Source organism: Brachycentrus maculatus, unplaced genomic scaffold (assembly GCF_059751285.1).
Source record: "Brachycentrus maculatus isolate JH-2025_06_01 unplaced genomic scaffold, ASM5975128v1 h1tg000004l, whole genome shotgun sequence".
In the NCBI taxonomy this organism is placed as follows: domain Eukaryota; kingdom Metazoa; phylum Arthropoda; class Insecta; order Trichoptera; family Brachycentridae; genus Brachycentrus; species Brachycentrus maculatus.
In genome coordinates, this window is record NW_028280759.1 from 1,636,193 (window position 1) to 1,657,532 (window position 21,340).

At 31.7% G+C, this 21,340-nt stretch overlaps 1 protein-coding gene across 2 annotated transcripts; it reads right to left on the reverse strand.

The window, feature by feature from the left end:
• Positions 1 to 73: 73 nt before the first annotated feature.
• Positions 74 to 14,329, reverse strand: fs(1)N (female sterile (1) Nasrat). 2 transcript variants are annotated; one of them, XM_088276538.1, is made up of 12 exons: positions 14,116 to 14,329; positions 10,653 to 11,937; positions 10,456 to 10,575; positions 10,187 to 10,306; positions 9,742 to 9,914; positions 9,471 to 9,658; positions 8,454 to 8,893; positions 7,400 to 8,322; positions 6,589 to 6,843; positions 3,703 to 6,462; positions 2,091 to 2,504; positions 74 to 747 (listed from the first exon to the last, which is right to left on the reverse strand). In XM_088276538.1, the coding sequence occupies exons 1-12, from the start codon at positions 14,164 to 14,166 to the stop codon at positions 415 to 417; spliced, it is 7,062 nt and encodes a 2,353-aa protein (XP_088132664.1). In that variant the 5' UTR covers positions 14,167 to 14,329; the 3' UTR covers positions 74 to 414. The 2 variants fall into 2 exon arrangements, with proteins under 2 accessions (XP_088132664.1, XP_088132733.1); XM_088276607.1 differs by lacking the exon at positions 7,400 to 8,322 and having other exon boundaries at positions 8,581 to 8,893.
• Between the last annotated feature and the right edge of the window lie 7,011 nt (positions 14,330 to 21,340).

Consider the following 21,340-nt stretch of genomic DNA (forward strand, 5'->3'; position numbering starts at 1 on the left):
TGCGTAATTGTTTTTCTTTGCCCGTTTTGTTTAAATAAAAAAACTCATTTTGAAACAAAGAATTATATTTATATTCATAAATGTGCAATTATTTTGTTGTGCAACAACCAGTCGAGCACAACATTTTTAGATAATACAAGATATATTTAAAATAATAATAAATAAATAACATAATTATTTTATATACATATCTACAATATAATAATGTATAAAAGGTATGCATGCAATATAATAAATATGAATAAAATTTTACGTTCAGCATTGAAAAAGGAAATCTGGAGAAATAATAATCGAATATAATTAAAATTTACCATGAAGAATCTTTGTCATCTGCAAATATAATTTAAAAAAATTTATTTGTGCATATAAATAAAAATAATAATATTAAAATTAAATTGAATTATAATTAATTATCTAAGCTCCACATAAAATATGATCAACATATTCTCGATGACCAAAAAAATTAACACAATGCACCGAAACAAAATTAGTATCACTTAAAATGATGCAAGGAGCATTTCTAAATTTTTTTGAAGCAAATACTTGTAATTTTGTGGCATTAAATTGTAGATCATACAGGTGTTTAAATCCTTCAAAACCGTGGTAAGAATATATTTTTACAGTTTGAAAATTTTCTATAAACAGCAGAAGTGTTTGGAAGCTATGGAACTGGATAATTTTTATTGATGAAGGGTTTAACGCAAATATTTTTTGAAAGATACGTCCTTCAAATGGGTCTTCATAGATCTGAAATAAACAAAACAACCAGATTCAAATATGTTGCACGTTTGAAGTTAGCACTCTTATGGACAACTCGCTCACTCCTTTCAAGAAGGTCATAAATCAAAAATCATCAATTCACAACAGTGCACGTTATGGAATATTTACCCCATAATCATATATGTACATACAACGAGTTACAAAACAAATTAAAGGTAGGCGTAATTATTTTAATTTTCATTCACAAAATTCTTACTGGCACATAAAAAAATCTAATAACATACAAATTTTCTGTGGGGTAGAAGACACTGAAGGTTTTTAATTGGGATTATCATATCGCTCACTCCTTTCAAGAAGGTCATAAATAAAAAATCATCAATTTTCAACAGTGCATGTTTTCCGAATGCCCAGACAATGTACTATATCCCAGCAAAAGAGGCATATTTTTAACTTAATATTTACCTGCTACAGGGCAGAAAGTGTTATTTTTGCATTTTTAAGAAAAGGTATTGTTGAATTATTTTTTTTAAAATATAATAAATATTTTTCAAATGGAGAAAAAACCTTCAGGTTTTAACTAAAAAGATCTGTGGCACAGTAAAAAGTTCAATAACAATGCATAATATTTGTTTTTAATACATTGTATTATATTTTTAAACTTTAAAAACGTTCTCCTGAAAAATCAAGATTTTTGATTTATGATGTTCTTGAAAGGAGTGAGCGAACTGTTTAGGGTTTTATTCAAAGAGTTTGATGAGAGTGGGTTCGGATTCAAGTTTCATTTCATCATTCAGTTAGTTTATTTGATTTTTATTGGATTGCTGATTAGTAATGTCTAAGGTCACAAGTCAAATGGTCATGAAACAGATGACAAGTGGACTCGGTCAAAGTGCAGTGCCTAATATAAAAAAATTGCAAATTGCAATATTAGTTTGGTATATAACAAAATATCCGCCTCCATAGTGTCATGGTCAGCACGCTTGGCTACTGTTCTGAAGCTTACGGGTTCGATTCCCAGGGAGGGGGTCAAATAAATATAAGTAATTTTTTTCACTCTTAATTCAATATTACCCTGGACTGGTACCTGAAGCGGAGGGCTGATTACCTTTCCTATGTGTTAATGATCAAGATAACACCGTTATATGACGCAGTGCCCTATGCACCATTGGGTGCATAGGGCACTGCGTGCACAAGCCGCTCATTTACACAGCATCAATGAGCAGAAATGAGAATTAGGTTTGTAAAAAATGTAAATTGATTAAATATAACAATTTATGTGTAGTAACATTTATCAACATCTTTTGAGATTTTTCAATCATAGTCTATAAAGGAGTCGGAAAGGTTCATGTAAAATGAATAAAGGAACTCACAGTTATTGCATCGTTGGTTTTGTTTTCCGATAAATTATACCAAATTGCTGCAAACATCTTTTTATTACTTGTGCCCACTGGAAATTCGATCAGTTCATCTACAAACGAGAGTCTTTCTTCTGCAAATTTTGTTGCAACTATCCAATCCTTATTAGGTAGTTTTGGTTCATTTGTATTAATTAGCCTGTATATTGTGTTCTTTCTATCAGTAAGTAATAAATTATCAGAAGCGTAGGGAAAAAAATTCATCTCTTCACCATCAATGGACCATTTTTCATTCTGGACGAGTTTGACTTCACCATTGGTATTAATAATTTCATATTTGTAGAGATACTTGTCATCGATACCGAAGAAAGAACCTTCTTCATTCGGTGCTGCCTTTACATATTTGAGAAGAGGGAAACTATTGATATGCTGCAAAAGATTAAAAATGTTTAGTCACTCATTTGGATTGTTTGCATAATGATATCGCATACCTAGATCAAAACTGAATCTACTCAAAAATTATGATTTTTTTAGATAATCACATATTCGGATTCTACAAACGAAGACGCATATATTATTTTTTGACATCTCATCAAAGATGAAGAAGAATATGGAAGTCTGGGCATTTACGGGGCTGACGACCGTCATAGGCTGGTTTAAGTGATCACTTTACACCAATTCTACCCATTATTGACAACCACACTACTCAAATTCTTGAAAGTTCTATATATATATATATATATGAACCAATTTTGAAACATCTTGAATCACTAGAACTTCACTAGAGACATCTGTTGGTGAGATGAAAAGAAGCTTTTTATTGAGCAGAAACTCTTTCATTAGTATGTGAGGTCCGAATCCTGGAATCACACATATGAGAAACGCCAGAAAATATCATTTTAATTTTTATTATTTAAGCTTATAATTTTACCAGATAATTTATTTACAACATTTTGAGTGTGTCCATTATTTGGACACACTCAAAATGTTGAAGACGCATATATCGATTTATCAGATTTGTCAATATCTTAAATATTCTTCAAAAGATAGCGATATATGTTCCTTTTGGTGAGTAAAAGAGCCCATGACCCCTCCAATAAAACAGTTGTAATTTAAAAAACTGCCAAAATTGAGCGGGGTAGACATACGTTAGTGGTACAAAACAGATTTATTTCGAGTTGCGACAGTTTTGGTGATTAGATCTTGATCGAATGAACAAATATTCACTGCTTAGTTTCGATTTGCATCCATTTTGATGACGCAAGTATGCGAAAAATTTATGTTTATTTCGACTTATTTCTGTTTTGATGAAAAACTTTCAACAAAATTGGATCACATTGAAATAATGAGAGAAAAAACTTTAAATATACTATTCAAAGCAGTAGTAACTCAAAAATCCTATTTTTAGAATAATTAGACCGTTTCTATGAAATGTTTTAATGTAAATATCCTTAGCATTGTCCATTCATAAAAGAAAACAGGAAGCTTCTATTACATAAGGCGACATCACAATGCAAATATTTTTCGTCTCTCCTGAAAAAACAGTTTTTTTGAGTTGATACTTTTTTGATCTAGGTGTGCGATATAGAGAGTGTTGCGCAAAATAAAAATGAACATGTTGAATTACCTGGATAGTGTTGCCATCAAAACTCCAAAGTTCCATTCCTGAATATGCGCAGATACATGATTGTGCACTTAAACTGATGAGGTATGTGTGAGGATTTCTCTTTATTGCAAGCCATAAATCCACACATCCAGTCTCTATTTCGTCTTGTTTCTCAAATATTTCACCATCATCACTCCATTTCCACAAATCACTGATACAAAAACCTATCTTAGTTGTTATAATGAAATTATCTGCGCTGTGCTTGAAAGGATGGAAATTAAATTCACGGGATAAGAATAAAAACTGTTTCTTTTCTAGGTTTTTATATAAATGTACTTGTTTGTTAGAAATATCCATTACGTTGTTAAGATTTTTACATAATTTTCTATATTGTTTTAAGAACCGCGCATCCATCGCGGCTGCTAGATTGTTTCTATTTGATAAATCTTCAATTATGTTTTGAATATTATGTCCATTTATAGCACCACCACCTGAGACATTATTTTGAAAGTAAATATTGCCCGAAGTATTCCATTTTCCTTTTATTTCAATTTCTCCAAAATCATCAGAAAACACAACATTTTCCATCCAATTCTTAAGATTTACGTTATTTATTGTACCGGATATATTGAAATTACTTTCAAATTGTACGTTTCCATGGAATATATAGTTACCATTTACAACTGAATCAGAATTCACAGTTTGTATTTTGTTCCAATACTTGCCGTTTACTTTGTTTATTTTGGCATCATTGGTGACAAATATATCTGAGTGAAAGTGTATCGGGGATTCTACGATTTGTTCGCCATTTTTCGTTAAACAGTTATCAATCTCATCTCTCAACTGTACTGAATTGACATTCCCTTTAGCCACGACTTCATCTACAAACACATTGTCAAATTTGGCAAAATTATAATCATTTACTTGTACTAAATCATCTGATGATAAATTATTGATGGATTGTACAGTGATATCATTATTCACTATTGCATTGTGAAAGTGCTTGCTGCCAGATACGTATTGCCATTGGTTAAGAAAGATTGCTCCCGATTTCCATTCCTCAATGGAACACTGTTGAATCGTACCTACTTGCAAATTATTTTCAACACTTAACAACCCGTCAACTATGAGAGGCTCTATGAATTGTATCGGAGACCTGATAAAATCATCCTTATTTATAAATATAATATTTTCCACCAGATTTTTGATATTGGTTCCATCATATATATCAGTTATATCCAAGTATCCACTGATAGTTACGGGTTTGGAGAATGTAATTTTATTTTCAAAGTAATTATTATCATATACTGATACTACTGAATTAAGGATATTTTCTGGACGATGCAAATTATTTATTAAACCATCAACAAACAAATTTTCAATAATTGTGCCTTCTGCGAGAAAAATGTCTCCTTGAAGGTGATACTCATTGTTTGCTGCATACTTGACAAAATTCGTAATGTCTTCGATTCCATTTACCATTCCGTTTGTTTGGATGTTTCCATATATACTAACATTTCCATTCAGGTAAGCAATTCCTTCGAGTGTCTGTTCTGTTTTTGTATCCAGTAAGTTTGATACCGGGATGCTGTTTATAGAGTTTGTTGTTATGTTTCCCTTTATATCCAACCCATTGAGGTATGTTTTGGCACCGGTGAATACGACAGAGTCATCAGTTGTTCGGACAATGTCATGAATAAAATTTTCAAAATCTTGATTACACGCATTCCCGAGCACTTGAAGATCTCTCATATTGACGGTGTCCACAAACGTAATCGGTCCGGGGATATAATTATCTCTTTTCAACCACACAGCATCTTCCGCTACTTGATTCAAGTCGACGTTGTTAATTCTGAATACATCTAACTTGCCATCCACGTGTAGAGTTCTTATTTGTACGTTTCCCGTTACGATCTCTTCATGGATATTATTTACTTTTCTTACGAAGTTGCTTACATCTGATTTGGTTTTGCCATTCAGAAATTGGAAATCGAGATTCTTAATTTTGGTTTGAATTATACTGTACGGGGAAGTTATTTCGCGATATTGTGTTTTACTAAGTCTTAGTGCATTGAAATTATTAAAATTCTCTCCGGATATGGTAAATGAAGTTAGAACATCTCCACTGATGATTATTTCATTCGCAATCAATTTGTTGAATTCAGGAGCATGTAAAACAATTTGATCACTATTCAAGTAAACAGCATCAGGCACCATCCAATCATTACAAGTGTCTGTAACTTCTAAACTTTTGGCTTCCATGTTGATGGCTCTATCTTCTATAATGACAAAATCAGGATTATCATTATCATCTTCAAATGTTAAGTCGGCCATAACAGTTTGATCACCGGATAACTTGACAGTGTTGTCAATGAGGTCGGATATATTTACTCCATCGAACAACCCATCGACTTGTAAATTGTCAAATACAATATCCCCACTCAGTTCTTCTATTTTAACGTCTTGTTCAGTATCGACCGTCAGGAAATCCTTGATCCTTTGATTATTTATGAAACCTGATTGAATATTCATGCCATTCTCGACAAATACGTTTCCTTCAAAAGTTTTTAACGAGTTTATTGTTAATGGTGTGTTAGATTTCAGTACAACGTCTTCAAAGATATTCTTCCAGTTTGTTCCGTTGATTTTATTTTTTACAAAAACATCTCCCATTACTGTTAAATTTTTGAAAATGACATTGGATTTTACATTCTTAGTTTCCGTTATGAGGGGATTGGATAAAAAGGCATCTAATTCTTTTCCTGTTATTTCACCTTTCACCTACAAATAAATGTTTGCAAAATCGTTTAATTATTTCACAAGAAAGTTTTAAATTGAGCTTGCTTTAAAACAGGATAGTATCATATTGTTCAAAAAGTGCAAATGAAAAACTTATATTATACTTACATCCAGTCGTTCTGTTACTGTCAAATCGTAGAATGTGAAGTTATTCAGATCCTGTGGAGACTCTAGTGTAACTATAGTGTGCGGTTGAATATCATTCACCGTACCATCGCAGTCCAGAGCTCCCACACGCACTGGACTGATAAAGGTTTTAGAAGCTGAGACTATTGAAGTAGATGGCTCATTTTGAAGGAAGAAATCTTCAGGAAAGCGCAGACTGTTGAGACCTCTCATTGCTAACTTGTCAACAGTGACTCTCTGCAAAAAATTAAAATCAATTAAAATATTTTTAAATATTAAATATTAAAATCACTAATGACATTAGATTGAAAATGCCATAACAATGCAAAACAATTGTCACAAGTTTTATTTTTATGTGTTTTTAATAATAAAATACAATTTAGTAGTGTTTGATTTTAACATTTAATGTATAAATTGAAATGGAGTTCTACAAATTAAACGCCAAATCCAAAGTTAAACTTTTTTCTGTAATCTAATTTATTGAGTAGTTCATTGACGATAGAGTACGAAGATAATTTCTAAATTGGATAAAAACTGTTTATTATTCATCTGTTAAATGTTCTAACCCCTGCACTATAGAAATGTGCATAGTACATCTAGGACATGTTATTATAACAAATGTAATCTCTCTTTGTTGCTCTGTTATAATAGACTAAAAAACACCTTTTTTTTATCATACCAGCGACTGAGTTTAGTTATCAAAATTGTTGGCTTGGTTTAACTTGCCGGCTATGATGAATTCTGTTGGCTAGAATAAGCTGTATACATAGTTGTTGTTTTATACAATACTTACGCCATTCACTCGGAGCAGATCGATATTAGAAAGGTCACTCTTGAAGATTATCCTATGAATGAAGTCTTTCCATGGTCTTCCATTAATATAGTCGAATTTAAGATGTTTTCCAACAAACAACGATTGTAATTTTAATTCATTACTTCCTTGTACCATTTGTTCAGGTGGAATTGTGTTAAACTTTTCCTCAATAGCTGTCTTGAGCCCTCGAGCCGTAAACTCGTAACCGTTGACTTTATTCTCGACAATAAGTCTATCATTGACTTTTAAACTATCAAAATAAACAGGTGCTATTTCTGTTTCATCATACAAATGTGATGTTTTAGCTGTAAATATATCAGTTTTTAAATTGATACTATTTAATGTGCCTCGGTCACCTAGATCTATATTCTTCAATACGTTTACATGGTTCAATATTTCCAGATCTCCTTCGACAATAAACGGCTGTGCAGTTTTAGAAGGATTAATAATATTTATTCCGTTAATAGTCTCTACATTGAGGTTATCGGTTCTTAAATTCTTAAGAATCTTTTTGCCCTTAATTATAATATTTTTACTCTTTGGCTTCATAACGGAACCATTTAATACATTATTAACATTCATATCATTTAGAATACTTATTTGAGCATTATTAATTTTAGTTTTCCCTTTAACATTGATTCTCCCTTTGACTTTAACATGCTGAAGTATACCGGGAAGGCCTTCTTTTTTCGTAAAAGCATTTTTCAGTTTATGTACTAGAGCTTTAATCCGCATGTGGTTATGTTTTATTTGATTGAATAATTGAGACATGTCTACATCAAAATCAATATTTTTCACACTGTGCCCTGCGATATTAATTACCCTACTTTTTTGAAGAAAATCTTTGAGTTTTCCTTTCACTAGTAGTACGGGAGTATGCAATTCTTTGATTTTCCAATTATCTGTAAATATTATAAATCTCCATTGGTTGTTTGAATTGTCGGAATATAAAATATTGTTTGGATTTATCTTTCAAAAGAAAAATACTTTAATTTGACAAATATCAGATACAATTGAAAATATTTCCACGAACCTGCCGTCAGAATATCTATATTTTTGTGGAAATCGCGATTCATAATCTTTCTTGCATTTTCAATGATGCTTTGTTGTGCTAGAAATTTATCTTGAAGTGACTGCTTGATTTCTAAAATATTTTTCACCTCTTGTTGAATTGGATCCTCGCGGTGCACTAATTCAGTTTTAATTTGGAACATGACTGGAGTAAATTCTTCACTGGCCGTCAGTATGTTTATGCTTCCCTGCGCGGTAAGGAATGTTGAAGCGCCTTTGAGACCCTTTTCTCCCTCGGCTTCGAGAATACACGAGAAGCCGAAAAGTTCTACATCGTGGAATGTGCACGGGGAGTGTTCCAGCAGTACAAATGTGTCCCCATCCCACTGTAAGGCCTCTAAAACTATGCTGGAATGGCTAGAATGTTCCAGCCGATGTTGGAACAAGAGGAGGACATCATTTCTGTAATTAAGTAAAAGAGTGTATTTCCATTATTTCATTAAAACCTTTATTTGCACCCGATGGTGCATGCATCAAATAAATGCAATGTTATGTTGACCGTTAACATTTGAAACAAAGGTGATCAGCCTTCCGCTTCAGGCACCAGCCCAGGGTAATATAGAATAAATATTAGAGTAAAAAATCACTTATTTGACCCCCCCTGGGAATTGAACCCGAGACCTCCAGAACGGTAGCCGAGCGTGCTGACCATTACACTATGGTGGTGAACGAGTAGATTTAACTTATTTATATTGTGCATATGCATGGTTTGTCTCATTTAGTGGACAAAAATAAAGGCGCCATCTCTGGGCATGACATCTAAAAATTAAGCTGAGGTGTTATTGGGAGAATGCAATAAACTATGGCATTTGAATTCATTCAATGGTAAGCTGTTTTTAGTATCTGTTGGCTAGTTCAGTAAGCTTGGACAACTAATGGTTGTATACTCCGTTCTACTGTATTACAATTAACTACAATTACAATTGTACTATTAGCTCTGTGATAAAAAAATAACAAAAGAACAATTAATATTAGTTACCTGTAATATCCAAGCTTAACAGGTAACCATAACTCAACATGCTGCAGATGATAATCTTGTAGTATTTTTTCTTCTAATTTGTCTCCTATGATTTGGTAGAGTGCAGAATTATCACCTCCGATAGCAAGAAAACTATAAGGACCAGCAGTAAAGGTCGATATTTCCAGTACACCGGGACTTGTTAAATTCTAAAAAAAATGTGTAAGTTAACTTTCAACTAAATAAAAAACTAAAATATGGAGATAATAAACTTGAAAAAGAGTTATTTTACCTGTAAGTAGGCGTACAATCTTGTATTTGTGTTGTATTTATATACTGAAACTGTCATCAGATCACTTTGAATGACAGCTATTAATTCTCCGTCATTGATGATGAGAGGTTTTCCACATCCGCTAAGCTTTTGTTCATACCACCAGGTTTGCCACAAGTCCAATCCATATATTGCTGGAATCAAATAATAATTTCAATATTATAATATTGCCATATTACAAGATATTGTCCAAATAAGATTGCCACAAAACTATGGAAATTGGTTATTTGACTCCATTTGACCCATTTTTCAATAGTCAGAATACCGATAATTAAATGAAATATACTTAATGAAATACATACATACAATAAAAATGTGACATGACACTATATAAGACATCAAAACAGATTTAAGAAAAAGAAATAAAAGAGTTTAAATATTGTAAAATAAATAAATAAATATTTACAGACGATATGCTCTTGAAATGTAACTGCAATTTTCCACTGTCCGGCGAGTTTAAATATGCTTAGATATTTTATTTGATTATACACTTCCCAGGTCCAGAGTTGTATGATTTGGTTGTTTTCTAAGAAAAATAACAGATTTTGTAAGAAACATTAACAAACCACAATATTATTAGTTTTGTGACGGATTAAAAGATGGCTGTAGTCAGTCGAACATATTTTTTTATTTGATAATATCATTGGTAAAAAAGCGTGGTTTATGAAAATTTACCTTGTATACTGTACCACTGTATAGTCGAATCTTGAGCAGTTATCAGTCCGGAATTCAAAGCTTTTTCTTCCATATTCCACCATTCAAACATACTCATGGCTACGATATGTTCATCAAACTCTAAAATACGAAAACAGATTATAGGATAGTACTTCAAACCTGGTGATGATGATAGAAATTGATTTATTTATTCTAACCCAAGTTTTCAATATGGATTCCACCAGGATCCGAAGTGACCAGGGTTAGTCCATGGTGCCCCCGCCCCACAGCATGATGCCCCGAGGTCACCCATTCTATTATCTGATGATCCAGGATGAACGATTTATCTGCTACCACTTCTACTATCTTCAGCTCTTCTCTGTTGTATGCGCCCGAGTTAAATGTATATGAGTGCCATAATGGTTGGTCTGCATCTATTTTATATCTATTTAATCGGTTAAAATTTTCTTCTATAGAGGGACATTCATTTCGTAATGTATTTGCTGTATTTATTCCTTCATTAGCATAATCATACTTTGAAGTTTTAGAGTCGAGATCTTTTAAATCATTTTCATACAATTGTTTCTTCTCTCTTGATTCCTTTGTTTCAAAATTACTCTTTCTTTTTAGTATGGAGCGCTTTTTTCTTATCAATCTTTCATTTCTGACTCCCGATGATTTCTCTTTTTTATCTTTGTTAATATTTTGATCTAAATCAACTGTTTTTTGTTTAGCACCGTTACTTCTTTTAAAACTTGTATAATTTTTTAGTTCCTTCATAAAAAGATTGGTCTCTCTCATCATTCTCTTGATATCCTTTGAAGACAGAAGAAGGTTTTCATCGGTTCTCTTTTTTGGCTTTACTGATGGTATAACATCATCAGGCATATTGATTTTCTTATTTCCCTCGACATTCTTTTTATGATATATTTCACCAAAAGAATATTCAGAATTCTTTGTATTTTGACGTGAAGGGTTTGTATACCCAAAATCCTTTGGTGGAATATTTAATTCATATTGTACCTCAAAATTGAACGTTGGATAGACCTGATCAGGGTTTGGCATTATTTGTTCATTGACTCTGTCAGGAGATGAAGGATTTTCTACATTTTCATTTTCTTCATTGGAAGTGGTGTCAGAGTGCATGGATGATAAATCTGACACGTTCAACAGTCTATCCAAAGACTCCGATGACCATTCTTCTACGTTTTCAACGGGTCTATCAGAGGTAGGCGAGTTGGAAACCTCGTCCACGGAGAGTGGGGAAAAGTGCATATAGGATTCGGAGCTTTGACTGCTGGATGTAGTTGAAGAATCACTATCCGTTGATCCTTGTGCGCTCTCCGTAGAAGAAGAGTACGGGCCATTTTCAATACGAGGAAATCTTCTTCTTAAATTATTGGGAGGGTGTTGAACGTCGCGGTCGGCAGAAACACTGCTGTTACTGGTGCTGCTGTCATATTCAGATGCCGAAGAATTATTTACATTAACATGTTCAGGGACCTATATCAATAAATATATATTATTAAAAAAATGACATTTCAACATACATAGAATAAGAAGAATATGGAAATTTAAGTATTTAAAAGGCTTATGACCTGTCATAGGCTGGTGATATTCACCATTCGACCTATGATTGACAACCACACTACACAATCATTTTGAAAGTCGTACATATATTATCAATCTCATGACATTCCATGATTGAGTTCACAATAGCCATCTATAATTGGATTTAGAAATCTTTTACTTACATCCTAACCGGATTTTTTTACATACTGAGAAACGCCTGAAAACCTGATTTTTAATTTTTATGCAGCTTATACTTCGACCAGTCATTTAATTCGCAACATTTTGAGTGTGTCCAAATACTTGTTCACAAATCTGGGTTCTCCACTTAGGAGTTATTTTACATTTTTGACATCTCACCCAGATTTTCGAACAAGTATTTCTTCTTCTTCTTGTAACCCTTATCCGCACCTAATGGTGTATAGGGTAATGCATCGTATTGATGCAGTGTTATCTTGATGGAACCTACATAAAAGCAAGGTGATCACTCCTGCACTTACCAGTCCAGGGAAATATTAAATAAATGTGAAAGTGTAAAATCATTCATATTTATTTTCACCCCCCCCTAGGATCGAATCCGGGACCTCCACCTCGGTAGATAAACACGCTAATCATTACACCGCGGAGGCGGAGGCAAGTATTTGGACACACTTAAAATGTTGGAAACAAATAAACGTTTTTATTTTTGTTTCATTAGCTACCAAATGACATTTTTGCGAGCTACAAAATCCGTAGCAGTTGTGTTTTATTCGCAGTACTTTATACAATTGCATATGTAAAGTACTCGCCTTCGTTGGACAAACTAATTGTCTCGTTTGAATAAAAGTGTCAACAAAGGACGATGGGTCGTAGCGCGGTTGAATGTTTTACGAATAGGCTACGATTGTTTCCGTCATTTTTCAAATTATCCAACGACAAACCATTTCGTATTTCCTTATTTTTATAATAGAAAATTATAAACTATTTCATGGTTTTCATACTTTAATTAGAATTGTAAAATAAGATTTGAAAAATTGATAAATTTAAAATGGTATCCTCAATTTATGAAAATACCCTATCGTGATTCGTAATACCGTACCCAATATTGATTTAAAACTTTATATAACACTTTTACTTGTATATAACACTTTTATCACATCAATGCTTTTTGTTTGCTAGTTAAATGAATTTAAAATGTTTTTTTTTTAATGTTTAATTAACTTAGTAAAAAAAAAAGTTGTATAAACACTAGTTATGCCAATTATTTTTACCCTACATATTTTAGAGTATAACCATTGACATACTATAATTTGATCGATTTTATTTGGCCAGATATATTTTCAATGTTGATAAAAATAAAGCCAATTATTGTAATACATCAATTAAAAAAAGTCAGTAAAAAAACATTGATAATTATTATTTTCATTAAAAAAATGGGATACTTAAAATTGGATAATATTCACTAATAAATCACTAGTTTCAACAATAACTTAGTTTATTCTACGTAGGTATGAACACAGGTAAGAATAATAATTACTTAAAATTATCTGAAAATGAAGTGACAGATAATTTAAAAAAAAAAAGTTTTATACAAATAGAAAAAAAAATAATTAGGGGGAAAATATTACAGTAATATTTTAAATCATTACACTACATCAAAAAATACTGTCTTCTGTAGGATTTGAACCTGGTTCCTTGGATAGCTCCGACAGGTTCGATATAAGGAAAATTATTGAATCTATATAACAATAAGATAAAATCAATATATTTTAAATTTAAACTTCACTTAGTAAAAACAGAAATATTGGTGTTGAACTAAATTTTAAAAAACGCACCCACTTATTAAATTATCTACATTAATAAATCAATCAAAATGATTGAACATTTTTAGCATCTGCATAGATTCAAATTATCGTTGTTTTTGGTTGTTGATGTTAGTACGAGAATATTATTTGTGTTCAGTTAAATATAATATTGCAGATTCTTCAAATAAATTAATAAATAAGATTACAGTTAATAAGGAACCATGTATTAATTTCACTAATCTGTGACAATACTCAAATATGTGCACGTCATTATTTATCTATTTTGTAATTATTTATTTAAACTCAAATAATATAAAGTAAAACTTACATTGAGTGATAAAACTGCACTTCCGTATAATATTGATAATAAAATCAACATTATTATACATTATAGTAATTAAAATCTAAATACAAGCAATAAAATTAATCCGAAAATATTCGGCACGCGAGAAACCTGCGCTACATTTTCGTAAAATAGTTCATTGGAGCGTGATGGACGCGACCAATCAGAATCTAACAGGTTCAAATAGTGAGATCTCATTGGTGTCCAATGAGATTGTTTTTTTTTGCTACCTAACCATGTTTTCGAAAATATTAGGTACTTACTTTATTTGTTTGTCAAAATAAGTACCTACCGATCTATTTAAAAATATTTTTTTGGGTACCTACGCATTATTTTTACAGGTAGCGTGCGCTACGATCAACCCATTCAAACACTGTTTCGCACACGTTTTTTTTCCGAACAGGACATATTTCGAATTCGGGATTGAGAAAAGTTTGATTTCGTTCATTCGAAATAACGTATCATCATAATGCTATTTTTTAATGCTATTTTTTGAATGAAATTAAATCAAAATAAAATTCAATATCTTGGACGGTTCTTTATTTATTATTTTTTGACATCTCATCAAAGATGAAGAAGAATAAAGAAGTCTGGGCATTTACGGTGCTGACGACCGTCATAGGCTGGTTAAAGAGATCACTTTACACACGTGTAACATTCACCAATTCTACCCATTATTGACAACCACACTACTCAAATTCTTGGAAGTTCTATATAGAAACCTTGTTCTTGAATCACTAGAACTTCACTAGAGACATCTATTCGTGAGATGTAAAGAAGCTTTTTATTAAGCTGAAACCCTTATATTAGTATGTGAGGTCCAAATCCTGGATTTCAATTACACACATGAGAAATGCCAGAAAATACCATTTTCATTTTTATTATTTAAGCTTATAATTTGACCAGATAATTTATTTACAACATTTTGAGGGTGTCCAAATACTTGTTCACAAAATCTGGATTATCTATAATTACAGGAGTTATTTTCATATTATTTTTTGACATCTCATCAAAGATGAAGAAGAATATGGAAGTCTGGGCATATACGGGGCTGACGACCGTCATAGGCTGGTTTAAGTGATCACTTTATAGACGTGTAACATTCACCAATTCTACCCATTGTTGACAACCACACTACTCAAATTCTTGGAAGTTCTCTATATATTAGTTCTTTATTGTTTGAATTTTAACATACATTTTTTTTAAATCGGGTTATGGTTCTGTGGTTAGTGATGTAAAAGCTTAGTCACAGCCTCTCTAGGTTCAACCCCCACTCTGCCATAACTGGATACCATATATCTAGTCATACATGCCCTCCGATTACACAGACTTATTGTATTGAATATTTGTATATATCATACGAATACAAATATACAAGTATACCCAGGTTTATACATGACTTGAAAACCATTTGTTTTGTATTTTGCAACTTCATTATAAACTATACAAATATGAATTTTAGAATAATCAAGTATCACAGTTTACAATGTAAATAATGTATTTAATTATCCCATAACTAACCCATGTTGGCATGGGCAGAAATTAAATAATGATTAATTAATGTATTAATTTTAATATGGTTCATTAATGTGTTCATACAACATACAATGAACAAATTAATTAAAGTTCGCATTCGACTGTGGCCAAGGCGATGCGCGAATAATGACCGTTTATAATGAGGGGAGGGGTGACATTAGCTTCTCATCCCACCTCCGTTATATTATTTAAGTATAGGGCGGAGATCTACTACAATATCTGAATACCTCTTTTGTAGGTACTGTCCATTGTAAGTTGTAAGGGTACGTTTACACGATGGCGGCACACCAGAGGCCGAGATAAGATCGGGGCTTTATCAGCGCCGGCAACATTCGGAGCGCAAACAATACTTGCCGCGCGCGGGAAAATGCAGAGCTGCAGCGGAGAGTGGAAAACCCACAGAAAAGCTTTAAAAAGGTCGGAGAAAATAACACATTAAAAAAAAGACATTCAAAATAATATTGAAGTGAGCGAAATAACCTTCTCTCGTCGACAACAAAGAACGACGACTGATTGCTGCCGTTGCTGACCTTTTAGGGAAAATATCCCGGTTCGGTTTTGGGAAAACATGCAACCCTACATTACATTAACGACAATTTCTGCTGTATATAACAAAACATTGTCAGCAGTAATAGATAATAAGCGTTGAATTACAATGCAGCCAGAAACACCAAGAAGAAATGCAACGAGAGACCGTATAAAAACAGTAGTTCAGAAAAATTTCAACATAAGAGCTAACGTTTTTTTCGCCAAAATGGTTCGGTCGAAGATTTACCTACAACAGTTTGGTATTCACAGAAATTGGAAGAAATGTTTTATTGAGCCGGTCCTGCTGTGAGTATTGGTCATCTTGTAGAGTTCTGGAGTCTGCCCGCGGGTCGGCTGGTTGTATGTGAGCCATATGGGAGGTTGCGTTAAGTAAATCATCCCGGAGGACAGAAGAGAGAGGAGACTCATTGTTACGGCACTGGACCAAGGAGGTCAGGTGAAATCCCAACATGGAGGAATGAGGAAGAATGTAAATCAGTTTCCTCAATGGAAGATAAACTAAACCACCTGATAACGAAAAATAAATAACCAGTAAATATCCTTAATATGAGAATTAAAGATTAACAAAAACATTCCGGGAAAAAAGAAAGTAAATCCATTTCATTGAAATTTAGAAAATAAATGCAACTGATTTTTTTTCGTCCTTAGTTTTGATGCAGTTGGTAGACGCTTGCGTTTTTATTATCTAGGATTTAGGGTATTCAGATTTTTTAAAACAGTAGAATAATATGTCGGAGAATTATAATCATACTGATTTTAATTGATTTTTAAGAATAAAAAACTATCATTTAAGTACTAACAATATTTCTAACAATCTTAAAATTAAGAACGAATTTCTCTCCAAAAAAGAGAGACTTACACTTGTTTTAGTTAGTTAGTTACAAATAATTTTTAATGAAATTATCATTATTATTTTTGTCTTTCTTAGATTAACATTTATAAAGTTCATTTTATTATTTTTTTAGCATTTTAAAGTTTTCAATATTTTTTATGTTCGTAGGAAGGTTGTTGAAGTACTTAGTTTTCAAATATTTGAAGTTCTATTGGAATTGTTTGGTATTGCATTTTAAATATGTTTGATTTCTTTATTAATCAATAATAAATAACTATTTCAAAAATACATAAACCATTTTAGGATGAGATACGAATTAAATATACAATGTTCATTAGTAAGACTTATTAAATTCAAGAATTTTCACATTCGTTACCTTAAAAGCCCACATTTTGCAAAGTATTACGAAGATAATTTGACAGATTGTTTGATAAAATATGAGAAAGCAGCTGCTGTCAATCTTTTATTCCTAATTGGACCCGATCTGGATTAAATCCTTATTAAATATTAACATTTAGTCTCGTAAATCATGTCGGACTGTGGATCACGTCCCATCTGATATTATGATTGACGTGAACCGATTTGAAAATCCGTCGTGACGTACATCCGATACAAAATGACAAAGTTGTGACATTCAACGTTACGGTCAGGGTTTTAAAATTAAGTCTTGCTATTAAAAAAAAAACCTGAGAGTATAAAATTGAATTTGATCATGTATCAGGTGAGTAATTGTCAAATTGTTATGTTAGTCCCATGTAATAAAATTTAATTTGGATGAGAGAGTGACAAAACTATACATTTGAAATCATCTAAAGTTTTTTTTGTGGAACGATTTTATAAATAAATGTGATAATATATTGATTTGAATTTTTTAAAGGTATATGTATCTATATAAATAAAAATGTAAAGGTTAATTGGTTAAAAATCATAGATCTCCCAAAGTTAACAAGCGATTGCTTTAAAATTTTACACAACGTTGCAATAAAAAAACGCCCGTATTTTAATGTATAAAACCTGCGACAAGAGTTTTTACCTGTGCAAGTAAAAATAAGTTTGAAACTGCGTTTTATGAAACCTTAATGGCAGTACCATCTGTTGTACTTAACAGCAGCACACGCAATAAGAAAAAAACTTATGGCAGCATCGTCTTTCTTGACAGCTGCTAAAAATTGTACACCCACAAGCATTGTGAAATTAAACATATTACAAATGTGTGCTTTCTCTTTTTTTCCATTTAACTAGATTGAGCCAAAGCTACTGGTGGCCGGGTATAGATAGTTGGAAATAGAAATGGTGCATTCGAGATAGTGTTGTTTTTTTTTAATGGAGGAGGTTTTATCTAGATAAATCATTTAAAAATAGTTTTATCTAGTGGTTCTTCCTTATTAGTGAGAAAATTTTAGTTGATAGATTCAAATGATAGTTTTTTTACCTTTTATTCAGACCGCTCTGTTTTTTGAAAAATTACGGTTATGTTAAAAAAGTACGAAAAGTTATCAATTGCATTAAAAATATATTTAAATATACATATATTTTTGTATATCAAAGTGTATATTAAAAAAAACACTTAAAAATATATTTAAAAATTGTGAATAAATTATATAAAAAACAGCCTTTCCTTAATTGTAAAAAAAGTTAATAAAATCAAGATAAACAAGAATTCATCACAATAACTATTATCATCTACGTCAACGACATATTTCACCAAAACATCAGCGGTAACATAATATCCTATGCTGACGACACCGCAATAGTTATAAACGGACCCAACTGGAATACTGTAAATGATCGCGCAAATAAGGACATGAAAATCCTAAAATTCTGGTTTGACAATAATCTATTATCCCTAAATACAGATAAAACATTTTTTATCCCATTTTGTATCCATAAACTCAAAATACCGACAAATATAAAAATTACAATTCACAATGGTGACTGCAGGGATTCAAATTGCAAAAACTTATGTTCTGTTTTATGTCCAAAAAAAGAAATAAAATATCTAGGTGTTATAATAGACCAACATTTGAAATACCATAGTCACATTAATGAACTAGTAAAACGAATAAGAAAATGCATATATATATTCATTAGAATCCGAAACATACTAACCATCGACAACCTAAAAAGAGTTTACTATGCTATCGTTCACTCACTACTACAGTATGGCATTATTGCTTGGGGAGGCTCATACAACAACATACTGAACTCAGTGAAAATAGTACAGAAAACCATAATTAAAGTCATCTTGAAAAAAAAAAACATATTTCCAACAAAATTATTATTTAAAAAATTTCAAGTCCCAAATATAGAATCCATTTATAAAAAAACCGCAGTTTTTCAAATACTAAAGGGTGACAACTATTTAAATTTAACAAAGAATTTATCATCGAGATTCTCAAACGATTTTTCTATTCCAAAATGCAACACCAATCAATTTCAGCAAAACTTCAAATATTTGGCAATCAAACATTTCAATAAACTCCCTAAAGAAATAAAAAAAATAGATGATATAAAAATCCTCAAGAAAAAAATTAAAGCTCTATACATTTAAATCTTTAAAAAAATATATTAAAAAAAACTATTTTATCTTTTATTATATAACATCAAACCACGAGTGTAAGTCCCTTTCCAAGCACAAAAGCACAGACTCTTTTATGGAGAGGCACAGCGAATCGAAATATAAAAGTTCTACATATGTATAAATGATTCAAATGTTATTATGTTATAAATAAAAATGTAAATATATTAAATGAATAAAAAAAAAAAAAAAAAAAAAAACTAACCCCTGAGATGGGATATAAGATAGTTATTGACATTACGTGGAAAGTTTTCTACCTAATATTATTTGCGCTAATGAAAGGATTTATAATTGTCCGTTTTCAATGATGTCCGTACGTTTTAAAGTGACGTTCCCACGGCTTAAATTCTAATCTAAATCTAAAAAAATAATAATACAATAATAAAACCCTTAACCGCACCCGAATGGTGCATAGAGCACTGTGTCATATAAACGCAGTGTTATCTTGATCGTTTTTACACATGAAGGAAAGGTGATCAGCCCTCCGCTTTAGGTACCAGTCCATGGTAATATTGAATAAATATTACAGTGAAAAAATCACTTATATTTATTTTACCCCCCTTGGGAATCGTACCCGGGACCTCCAGAACGGTAGCCGAGCGTGCTGACCATTACACTATGGAGGTGGACAAAAAAATAAGGAGACACTTATTACCTACTCTCAAAGGTAAATATTCGTGTGTAATTCTTTATGTACATATGTTGACAACATTTTGAGTGTATCCATATACATACCTCTCACATAGGAGTTCTTTCACATTTTTAGATTTCTGAATCCAAACATAGATGGCTGTTGTGAACTCATTCTTGGAACTTCATGAGATTGATCATACATAGAAATTGATATAAAATCATTATTTGACCTCAATGGCAGCGCTATCTTTTGAACGTAACAGCAAACGCATTAGTAAACATTGCTCATGGCGGATAGCGCGCTTTTTGACAGTGCTGTCACTTAGCATTAAAGGTGTTTTTGTTCGCATTGTTATGTCATAAATTTTTAATATGTTCATAGGTTCACAAGTATTGTTAAATTATACATATTAAAAAACTGTTTTTTGGAACAAGCTAGATGTTATAAGCAGGATTCTGTTATAAGTTAGATTCATAGATAAGTTTGATTCCATGTTATAATTGAGTGTGGATATCCACTTCCTAAGGTCATGGTGTTTTACACACGAGACCCGAGGTTATGGTTATCATGTTTCTGAGTGTTATGACAATAACTAAGTGCTACTTTTCTCCTATATCTCACCACCATTAATCTCCACATAGTACAGTCAGACACAATTGTTCAAATTCATAAAGAAATATGTATACTTAAACTAAGAATGTACGTTGATAATTATGTTGATTAACTTCAAGAATCTCAAAAAAGGGAAAACAACATTCAAAACTTTAAAATAATAATAAAGTATTATATTTCTATTAATTTTTCGGATATTGTGCCACTATACGTCTAAACAGTGGCATAATATCCCATATTATTTTGAGAAATAAAAAGACTTTGTTTTTTTATCCACTCACATTTTTACTAAACATACATAAGTACATGATATATAATAGAGTGTTTAGTCATAAAATAAACCCTGAAGAGGGCAACAGGTTGTTGCCGAAACTAGTTGGTTTTTAATAAAAATGTGAGTGGATCAAAAAACAAAGTCTTTTTTTATCTCAAAATAATATATCACTATGATCCACAAAGTTAATGCTTT